Source organism: Aplysia californica, unplaced genomic scaffold, assembly GCF_000002075.1.
Source record: "Aplysia californica isolate F4 #8 unplaced genomic scaffold, AplCal3.0 scaffold00585, whole genome shotgun sequence".
NCBI lineage: Eukaryota > Metazoa > Mollusca > Gastropoda > Aplysiida > Aplysiidae > Aplysia > Aplysia californica.
In genome coordinates this window covers 351,775-363,248 of record NW_004797855.1, presented here as the reverse complement: position 1 = coordinate 363,248, position 11,474 = coordinate 351,775, and the positions used below count along the sequence as shown (strand labels likewise).

Below are 11,474 nucleotides of genomic sequence, written 5' to 3'. Positions count from 1 at the left end.
GTGTGTGTGCGTGTGTGCGTGTGTGCGTATGTGTATGTGTGTGTGTGTTTGTGTCTGTCTTTGTGAGGGGGAGGGAGTATTATGTTTATATGCAAGTGTGCGCACGCGAGCGTGTGTTTGTGTCTGTATGTATGTATGTGTGTTTATGTGTATGTGTGTGTGTTTGTGTGTGTTTGTGTGCGTGTGTGCGTGTGTGTGTGTGTGTGTGTGTGTGTGTGTGTGTGTGTGTGTACATATGTTCGTGGGTACTGTTTGAAGGCGCATATGCATATGCTAGAGGTTAAGGTGTTCGCCTCTCATTCAATGGTCCCGGGTTCGTGTCTGAGTAGCGACGGAAAAATTTTCATCTCTAAAACTGTCTCCTTTCACCTCATTTCCTGCTCTCCAGCTATGTTCTGTCGTCTGCTTTCGTCTCCACTTTCTACTCCCACCGCTTTACCTCCTGAGCCCCCTTTTCTGGGCTCCTGGTTCTTTCTGCAAGCCTTTCTATTGCTACTCCTTGGCTCCTTCTTACTGCTGTCTTTCAGCCACACCCCTGATCTTCTGGTAAGAAAGATCTACATCTAGCCATCTCGGACAAGGGCGAAAGATCTCGCAGGTCCCGTGTGCAAGTTGCACACGTTAAAGATCCCTTGGTGGTCTAAAATCGATAAAAGTAGGCTTCGGTAGCCACCCGGGCAAAATTTTAAATCTCCTACTAATTGAACATGGTTCAAGTGTAACGCGCTCATATGACCGTATGCAGTTGCGAGCGCCGTAAAACACTTACCCCCCAAAAATCTCTATTAAAAAGTTTCTTAGACATGCATTGGTCACGGGTCTCTTGCAGAATCGAAGCCCTCCTTCTAAATGATCGATATCAAGGTCGATGGGGACGTAGATATACTAAAAAGAAAAACAAGATATTTTATTATCAAATTTTGATGAAGGTATGACATTTACAAATGAATAATTTCCTAAATTAACTGTACCAACAGATGCTGACGCGATCAGATTACCTTGCATAAAAATTCTTGTACTATTAGCATTGTACTCATTTTCAGAATATCACTTACCTTTTTACGCTCTCTCTCTCTCTCTCTCTCTCTCTCTCTCTCTCTCTCTGTGATTGGGCAGTTTCACTAATTATGGCGTGATTGACCCCGTTATTTATTTAGTCATTGGCTCTGTTTTGTGAGTGTGTGTGTGTGTGTGTGTGTGTGTGTGTGTGTGTGTGTTGGGGAGGGGGATGGAGGGTGGATATGGCAGCATGACCTTCACGCAGAGTCATTAAGAATTTTTTATTTCCTGAATCACACAACCGATCACGTATAAAAATAAGTTACATAACAGACATGTAGATTCAGATTGCAGGGAACACTTTCTCTTACTCAAAGGTAAGGCCACTGAACTCACGATAATATGATTTATAATACAGATAAGAATCTTTAAAAGATCGCCCGTATGTCTTTTCGTTATCGTTGTTGTACTTGTTTTTTGTTGTCCTTGTTGTTGTTGTTATTGTTGTTGTTGTTGTTGTTGTTGTTGTTGTTGTTGTTGTTGTTTATGACCAAGGCTAGCATCTGGGGTGTAGCTGTTAAACACTTCTCTGTAGCCATCGGAAGACATGAGTTCGAATCTATAGTGGGCTGTCGTTGTTTTTTTATAATATAGTTTCAACGTCTGTCTGCTGCAACGTTGTGTCCCTCACATAGTGAAGTTGGCCTTGACTGCCTGGACGGAAGCTTCTACAATTTATTCCAAATGCAGAGCGTTTAGCTACCGGCTTAATTAAGAGCTGAGAGAAATTCATTGTTTCAGAATGATGAGAGAAGGACTACGACGCCACTTCGATTGTTACCCCGAACTTCAAGGCGCATTCAAATTTAAATGTAGTTGTACATCAGGATTCGTTCACATATTATTAGCTGTTGAAAACGTTATGGAAATGGAAATAAAAACAATTTTTTAAAAAATTTATTTTAGATATTATATGTTCAAATTATCTATCTATCTATCTATCTATCTATCTATCTATCTATCTATCTATCTATCTATCTCTCGTACACTCTCTCGCTCTCTATCTCGTTTTCGATCTATTTCTCTCTTTCTTTCAGTTTCACTTTCTCTCTCTATCTCTCTGTCGCTCTCTGTCTCTCTCCTCTCTTTTTCTCTTTCTCTCTTTCTCTCTCTCTTTCTCTCTCTCTCTCTCTCTCTCTCTCTCTCTCTCACACACACACACACACACACACAAACTCACACAAACACACACACACACACACACACACACACACACACACATACACTCTCTCTATCTCACTCTATGTCTTGATTGTGGCAAACCATTGATAGGTGGCCTGTTATAATTATGGATACGTCCTTGAATCAAAATCGAACAATTGTCAGTTCAGGGGCACAAGTAGAAAGAGAGCAAATCTAAACAAACCGTATCATCTTTTCTTTTCCTCGGCAGAATCGTAAAACGGATTTTTGGGGGTGATTGTCCATTCCTCACCTGTCTTTTGAATAAGCGCTAAAATCGTGTATATGTCGAAAGGGGTCGTCGTCAAACCACTACCTTGCATTATTAAAAATGTTCTATCTAACATTTTTGGCTGTTTTGAGTTGCTAAGACCATGAGGTCAGAATGCAAATGTTCTATCTGCTCTACTAAAATCGTAAGGTAATTCGGAGTCGGTGTCAAGGTATTCACAGAATTGCATTCGAAACAGCTTGACATGTTATGAAACAACATTTTTTGTGTCAAATTTCTCGAAACTAGGTTCTGAGCAGATATCACTTTGTAATACCAAGGTAGGAAAATGTTAGTGTTTGACTTTACATTGAACTAAAACCTCCCCCCCCCCCTTTCCCTCAGGGGGGGGGGGCGAGTGCTACTGACTGAAGTTGTCCTTAGGCCATCCCAAAGGAGTGATATTAACATGTTCTTATACACAGTAGAATTGCAAATGGGCTGATTTGTCAATGTCATGCTCATACTGTGCCGGAACAACATAGGGGGAACTACTGCTTTTTCGTTCCTCGTCCTTACTATCGTCATTTTCCTCTACTTCTTTTGTATGTTTGTCACTCTCTTGAGAACTGCTATTTCCGGGGTGCCTTGGTAGTCGAAGCAGACTTTGTGCTGTTGAAGCTGGAGAGATGAGCAGAGTAAGTCTGATTCCCTTTTAGGACTTCTCTGTTGACATCCACCCCTTGGTGCTCATACGAACTTATGTAGTTGCGAGCGCCGTAAAACCTAATAAAAAAAGGACTAAAACTGGGAACACAAAAAAATTCATATAAGATGCTGTAATAAACATTACAGGGAAAGAAGTAGAAAGGGCGGAGAGTTGGAATATTTTTTAGCCCAAATTGAGAAAAAAATGAAAGAACTCTTGAGATTAAATGAAAGAGTGCAATTGCAGCATCCAAACTCAAAGGGATGGCATCCATCTGGAAAGGAGAGTGCAGAGATATAAGTTTGTATTTTTAAATCTAAGAAATAGGATTTTCTCCACGGCAATGTAATGGGTGTGAAGCATGTGCCTGCAATGAACAAGGTATGAAAAAGATTTCTGTTTCGAAATGAAAGGTTATTTAATTCTAAGAACACCACGGAGACAGAAAATATAGAATGAAAAAATACCATTAGAATAGGTGGAGAAAGCCAACTCTCCTTGTGAACGTAATGAAACTGAATGTGAACTACCTTGGGCATGCAGACGCCAGGATTTACCCAATAAACACTCTGAAGGAAGTAAAGATAAAAGGTGTAAAAGGATTGTAAAAACCTCACGACTATGGAGACAAAACTTAGAAATCTGGGTTAGAACCACAATAACTCAGGTAGGCAGGTAAGCAGGCAACATAGTGTTGTATTGAAGAAAACACCGAGAAGCGACAGCCAGCTTTTGGAAAAAGCTAGATCTATGAAGATTTGTTTTTTAAAGAACAAAAATTGGGTCTAGTAAGTAAGAGAACTCATTTGAGAACAAAAAATACCTGTGTTCCAGCATCCACCATGCCAGACGATTTTTCCCGCCAGTTTGAGGGCCAAGTGATCATTGTGACTGGGGCCAGTTCAGGCCTAGGGGAAGAGACGGCCCTGGTATTTGCCGAGAGAGGCGCCAAAGTGACCCTGTGTGACCGTCACGGGAAAAAACTCGATTCCACTTTGGCCAAATGCCAGAAACAAGCGGGAGGCGCCAAAGACAGATTCATCACGGCTATAGGAGACGTCGGCGATTCTCAGGTGAGAGTATATTGAGATTTTAAGGTGAGAGTACATTGATATTGAGATTCTCGGGTGAGAGTATATTATTGAGATTCTCAGCTGAGAGTATATTATTGAGATTCTCAGGTGAGAATATATTATTGATATTTTCAGGTGAGAGTATATTATTGATTTTCTCAGGTGAGAGTATTTTGAGATTCACGAGTGAGAGTATATTGGGATTATGGGGGGTTTTTTCTTTCTTCTTTGTGTCTGCACCAATAAACTACGAAATCTGCGAGAGGAAAAAAAAAACTGCATTAGATTGTATAGGTTTATTACCTCTTTAAACACTGTTAGGTACATTAAAAGGCGGGACCGTCGAATTAAACGTCACTAATAAATAGAATTGAGCCAAATAGGAACATTTCAGTAAAGCACCTTAACCAAGAACACAACTTCGGACCAAGCTGAGTCTCGAACCCTCGAACCCGCAATCATATGGTTAAAATTATACGTCCAGTATGTTGTCTAGTCACTAGACCACCGACGCCATTAGCTGCAAAAGGCTGAGTTTTAAAAAAAATTAAAACGAGTCCTTTGCGCGTCCGAAATTCCGTCTCAGCGATCTTTTAGTTAGTCCGGGCCCCCCGCGGTAGGCCATAAATCAGCGGCAGGTGACCTGCAATTTCACGCGTCCAGTCGGGGATTGACCGGGGTCAACTCGTGCACAGCGCTGTCCTATCTTGTCCTTATCAGAACGCGTTTCTTCCCCTAATTTCATGAGCCGTAAAATGATGCTCACTCTTCCCCTAGAATCTATTTCTTCACCAATTTCACTTCGTCTACGTCTTCTTGATATCTTGTGAAAGTTTCAACAGTTTTCATTGATTCGTTTGGGAATAATAACAGTTTTAAATTGTGAGTGTTTAGTGATCGGAAGCGCCGTTAATAATGTGATCTCTTCAAATTTAATTACAAATCATTCGAGAATGAAACGTTGGTCTTTATTTCTGTTTGCGCGGTGTGATAGCCCTCAAATCATATTTTCTAAAAATGTGAATTTTGTTTTTCCAGCACTTTGCAGTCACTGGCAATCAGTTAGTGAATTGTGGTCCTAAGTAAAAATCGTTAAACTGCAATGGGTCAGTCACACATATGAGAGGCATAGAGTCTCTGAATGAACTTTGTCGGGTGTGTTGGCGTTTAAATTTAACTGTCTAACAAAAAAAGTACAGAAAGCCCCGATTATGTAAGACAATGGCAGGAGATATTCTCTTGGTTTATGGGATTGATGTGAGCGACGAAAATGAACAGTCGTATTCCGGTAACACTTCTGTCAAGTGTTTTACCGCGATTTCAACTATCAAAAGGAGATATGGTGTTACGTCACGTCGACCCCAGAAATATACACATTGTGGCGTTTCGGGCATACCTGTCTTCAAAAGTGGGCGGGTGGTGGCTGCTCTACTGTTGTCTGCTCCTATCAAACATCTATTGTCCTAATCACTCCTAATTTTTGTGTGTTTGTTACTCTCTCATTACACCTCTAATCTTCGGCACTTATATGACCGTGTTGTGTTGTAGTTGCCGTAAAATTCTAACTAAAATAAAACAATACCTTCGAACGCAATCTTCTTTTTCTAAAGCACGGTGTTATCTCAGTGGGTATTGTATTGGACTGCGGTTTGAATTTCCAAAGGGGCATTCTTATAATAAAGTGTGTCGGATTATGGAGATTTCAAGACTCTCCACCACTGACTCGACCTAGTGATATCTAATAATAATTATTATTATTAAATGATAAATAATAATAATGATAATAATAATGTAGTAGTATTTTTGTTTTCGTAAGAGTTTTACGGTTCTTGCAACACAATAAGGTCATATAAGTGCCAAAGATTAGAGGTGTTACAAGAGGGTAACAAACACAAAAAAGAAGGAGGGGAGATAAGAACGATAGACGTTTGAGAGGGAAGAAGAAGCAAACCACACCAGAACACCCGCCAACCACCCACAATGTAGTAGTAGTAGTAGTAGTAGTAGAGCAATCATCATCATCATCATCATCACCATCCTCATCATCATCAGCAGCAGTAGAGGCAGCAGAGTCTGTTTACTTTAATCGGGGTTGAGCCCAATATGAATACTATTTTTTTAAAAATCAGCTTTTGATTTAAATTCTGGGTTCAAGCCTTAAATGGCATCGTGGTAAAATCAGGTGCTCGTCAAAAAAATGAAATAGAATATCGTCATTCTTCCTCCAGTTTGACACTTTTCCATTTTTTCCCCATTTTTTTTTCTTTGGCTCAACACCTTTTACGTCCATTTAAAAACATTTGTCTGTTTGTGTTTTACTAAAAACCTTGATTAAAGGCACTACAAATGTACATTTTCAGTTTCCAAGGAATCATCAAACTTTTGTGACCATTTTCTAACTAATTTTACCTCTGAAACCAGGCGACCACGACCTCCTTCAATCGCAAATATCTCGACTTCTATTCAAGATAGGCGTGTATTTTTGTCATCAAAAGATGGTCAAATGAACAAGCTTTAAGATGATAGCAACATCTCCAAATGCCCAAAAAGCTGACGAGCGCCTGATTCTACCGCGTCGTGACACAATGTGTTTTTGATACTTTTTTTTGCTTTTTGTTACTCTCCCTAGATGACAGAGGGTAAAATTAATTAAATGTTATACCTGTGTCATGTTGTATCCCCTACAGAAGGATTCAGTGTTTTAAATAACCTCATTTGTCACTGACGCGGCAGGCGACGTTTCTACCGTTGTAGAGTGTTCACTTATATCTACCCTCATGTTTTCATTATCATGCGATAATTGTGTCAATAGGAGCGTAAAACACCAACAATTACAATTACATATTGTTTGTTTGGACTTTGGGGCTTTCAAATACCAGGTTGCCTTTGCTAATTTGCTGGCCTCTATCTCTCTATCTGTGCCCTGCACCGGTCTCTCATTGCCTTTCTTTACATCGTGTAACCACGAGATGACAAATCTTGGAACAAGATGAGTTAGCAGTTTTCCCTTTAAAAATTTTGATTACCCAAAAAGCTGATTGGCGTCACCAGCATGATTTTTGCTATTGCTTTGTAGATGCAGATTCTGGGAAAGAAAGAATAAGTTGGCCGGAGAAGAGAATTCATTCTTCTTTAATTTATATTTTTGCTTTGTTTTTAGGTGAGGAAAAACATCATTGAGTCGACAGTAAAGGCTTTCGGACGCCTTGACGTTCTGGTACTCAACACTGAGATGGGTCTTCAAACAGAAAGCTTCATGTCGGAGAGCGAAGAGTCGTACGACGTTGTCTTCAACAGTAACCTAAAGGCGCCGTTCTTCCTGGTCCAAGAGGCTATTCCAGAACTGGAGAAGACCAAAGGGAAAGTGGTCATCATCTCCTCCATCGGGAGCAGCACTGCCAGCAGTAAATTTATCGTCGATAACATATCCAAGGCGGGACTTGATCACATGACTCGCTGTTTGGTTCTTGACTTAGGACCCAAAAGTAAGCAGACTTTTCTATGACCATTAAATGGTCAAATTTGCGAAAGAAAGAAAAAACTGCACTAGAATGTATAAGTTAATTACCTCTCTCAACACTGTTAGGTAAATTAAGACTCAGGACCTCTGAATTAAACATCACTCACAGATAGAACCGAGCCAAATGGAATCATTCGAACATTTACTCACTTACTCACTTACTCACAGACTTACTTACTCACTCACTAACTCACTGACTGACTTAAATTTAAGGGCTTGCATGACAGGATGCATATGATCAAAGAGAGGGAATATTTTAATGGACCACGGGGATGTCTTAAACAGATGGTCAGAATACATAGAAGAACTTTTCAAAGATAATAGAGGAGAAAACCCGGTAATAAAGAATGAAATAAATGGACCACCCAATACTGAAAGCAGAAGTACAAGCTGTCATTAAGAAAATGAAACAAGGAAAAGCCACTGGGCCAGATAATATTAAAGTTGAAGTGACTGTGGCGCTTGAAGAACTAGGCACTGAAATAACAACAAAGCTCCTAAATGCTATTTATGACAGCGGTGAGATACCAGAAGATATGATGAAGTCAGTTTTTATAGCTTTACCTAAAACACCAGGTGCCACTGAGTGTGATATGCATAGAACAATTAGCCTTATGAGTCGTTTTACAAAAATATTGCAGCGAGTAATAATGAGAAGATTGAGAAAAAGTGTAAGACCAGAGATATCTAAAACGCAATTCGGAAATGCTATATTCACCTTAACAATGTTAATGGAAAGATGTATTGAAGCACAGAAAGATCTGTATTTATGCTTCATAAATTATTCAAAGGCGTTCGATAAAGTTAGACATGATGAGCTATTTAAAATACTGGAAAAGCTAGACATAGATGGAAAAGATCTAAGAATTATCAAAAATTTGTACTGGGACCAAAACACTGCTGTACGAATTAATGGAGAATAAAGTGAATATAAGCAGATTATGCGAGGAGTGAAGCAAGGATGTGTTATGTCCCCAGATCTCTTTAACATGTTCAGTGAAACAATCCTTAGAAACATAGAAGAATGTCCAGGTCTCAAAGTAAATGGAGAAAATATTAACAACATCAGGTGTGCAGATGACACAGTTTTAATAGCAAGCTCCGGAATGGACCTTCAATTGCTTCTAGATACTGTTGTAACAGAAACTGAACGTAACGGATTATTGTTGAAAGTAAAGAAAACAGAATGCATGGTAATATAAAAAAGCAGCAAATCCTAATTGTAATCTCACTAGCAAAGGTGAAAAGATCAAACAAGTCCTATATTTTAAATATCTAGGATTTAAGGATAACATCTGATGCCAAATGTTCCACAGAAATAAAACGGAGAACTACAATGGCTAAGGCTAGTTTCAATAAAAATGAGTCCAATCCTGAAAAATAGAAACATCTCGATGAAAACCAAAATGAAAGTCCTGAAATTCTATGTTTGGTCAACCCTTCAATGGGGCTGTGAATGCTGGACAATCACTGAAGACAGTGAAAATAAAATAGAAGCTACAGAAATGTGGTTTCTTAGGAGACTGCTAAGAGTATCGTGGAAGGAAAAGAAATCAAATGAGGTAGTGCTTGATGAAGCCCACGTGGGACGCTCAATGTTAAAAACAATCAGGAAACGACAAATGCAGTTTTTTGGACACCAGAAATAAGGGTCTTGAACATCTAGCTCTTACTGGCAAAATTGAGGGCAAGCGAGGCAGGGGTAGGCCCAGAACAACATATTGAGGTAACCTAAACAAATGGGTAACAGGGAAAGATCAGGGAAACGTAGCTTTTTTTTAGAGCATCCGAGCAAAGGAATGAATGAAAAAGCATGATCGCCGATGTTTGTCGCTGGCACTGGATGATGAGGTTGATGATGACGAAGTATCGGCATGGGTACTATATCCTTTCTCTCTTTTTTCTTTCTCTTTTTTTACCCTTTTCTTCTTCCCTTTCTACATGTTTCCTTTCATTCTGTCTTACATATTTGTTTACTTAACTACATGTACTTACACACTCGCTGAGGAGTTCAATTGCTTGACCTCTCACTCTGGCATTCACTCCTTTACCTACTCTCTCGTTCACTTACTCACTCACTAAACAGATCTTTCACACATACACTCACTCACTCACTTACTGATTTACTAATTCATTCAATAATTGATTCATAGCTTAAAGTGCAATACACACTCAGTCAGTCACACACTCACTCACTCCCCTACTCACTTACTCACTTACACATTTACTCACTCACTCACTCACTCACTCACTCACTCACTCACTCACTCACTCACTCACTCTCTCACTCACTCACTCACTCACTCACTCACTTAACTATCCATTCACACACACACACACACACACACACACACACACACACACACATACACACACACATACACACATACACACTCACTCTCTCTCTCTCTCTCATTCTCTGTCTCTCTCTTTCTCTCTCTCATTTACTCATCCACTCATTAACTAACTCATTCAATAATTCATTCACAACCTACACTAACATACTCCCTCACTCAATCACACACTCAATCCCCCAGGTACACACTCACTCAGTCACGTTTTCATTCACTCACTCACTCACTTACTTAATTCACTTACTCACTGACTGACTTACTTACTCACTTACTCGCTGACTTACATACTTACTCACTTACTCACTGACTTACATACTTACTCACTTACTTACTTATTCAATAACACACTTACTCACTCACATACTTACTCACTTACTTACTCGCGTACTTACTTACTTACTTACTTACCGTACTCACTTACTTAAATATTATATACTCACTTACTTACTTACTCACTTACTCACTTACTTACTTACTTACTTACTCGCTAACTTACAGACTGACTTACTTCCTTACTTATTTACTCACTCACAAACTGAAATATTAACTCAATCACTCACTCACTTAATTACAAACTTGCTCTCTGATTTACTCACTGACTTACGTACTCGCATACTTACGTACGTACTTACTTACTTACTTACTTACTTACTTACTTACTTACTTACTTACTTACTTACTGACTGACTGACTTACTTACTTACCTACTGATTTACCTGTTGTTTATTTTCACTATTAGGCATCCGTATAAACACAGTGAACGCATTCATGGGAAAACAAGGCATTCTTCTTGAGAGACGTAGCTCTTCGTCTAGGGAGCAGACCAACGTGGTGGCATTTCTGGCGAGCGAGGATTCCAATTTTGTTACGGGACAGTGCGTAAAAGTAGACGGTGGTGTGACTCTCACTCGAGTAGTAACTACGCTGGGGTCCCCAACTAAAAAATGAAGGAGGACCAAGTACCGTGGGCCAACGTTTGTAAAGGCAGAATTTATTACTGCAACCAAATAAAAATCTCTCTGTGGTTTAAATAAATAGGTCGTTGAGCTTTTTTTCAGTTCATAATACATATACTAGCTTTTATATTTTCAATCTCACACTCTTTCCTCTCTCTGTCTCTCTCTCTATCTCTCTCTCTCTCTCTCTCTCTCTCTCTCTCTCTCTCTCTCTCTCTCTCTGTCTCTCTCCCTCACTCTCTATCGCTCTCTATCTCTCTCTAATACACACCCACTCTTTCTCTCGTATATAAAATATGTATAACACACATACACACACACGTCTGTATAAAAAGAATTATGATAAAGTATATAAGATAAATATCAAATAGTACGAGAAAAGGAACTAAACCAAAGTGCAATATTTGTAT

General features: G+C 39.4%; 1 protein-coding gene across 1 annotated transcript; it reads left to right on the top strand.

Moving 5' to 3' along the window:
- Positions 1-6,846: 6,846 nt before the first annotated feature.
- LOC101848141 (dehydrogenase/reductase SDR family member 4) lies at positions 6,847-11,145 on the top strand. Its single transcript, XM_005107212.3, has 2 exons — positions 6,847-7,719; positions 10,848-11,145. The coding sequence occupies exons 1-2, from the start codon at positions 7,467-7,469 to the stop codon at positions 11,054-11,056; spliced, it is 462 nt and encodes a 153-aa protein (XP_005107269.2). The 5' UTR covers positions 6,847-7,466; the 3' UTR covers positions 11,057-11,145.
- Positions 11,146-11,474: the final 329 nt, after the last annotated feature.

Excerpts from the sequence above, each read along its gene's own strand:
- LOC101848141 (XM_005107212.3), top strand. The coding sequence starts at position 7,467 with ATGGGTCTTCAAACAGAAAGCTTCATGTCGGAGAGCGAAGAGTCGTAC. Across the intron at positions 7,720-10,847 it reads TCTTGACTTAGGACCCAAAA|GCATCCGTATAAACACAGTG; the intron begins GTAAGCAGACTT and ends TTTCACTATTAG.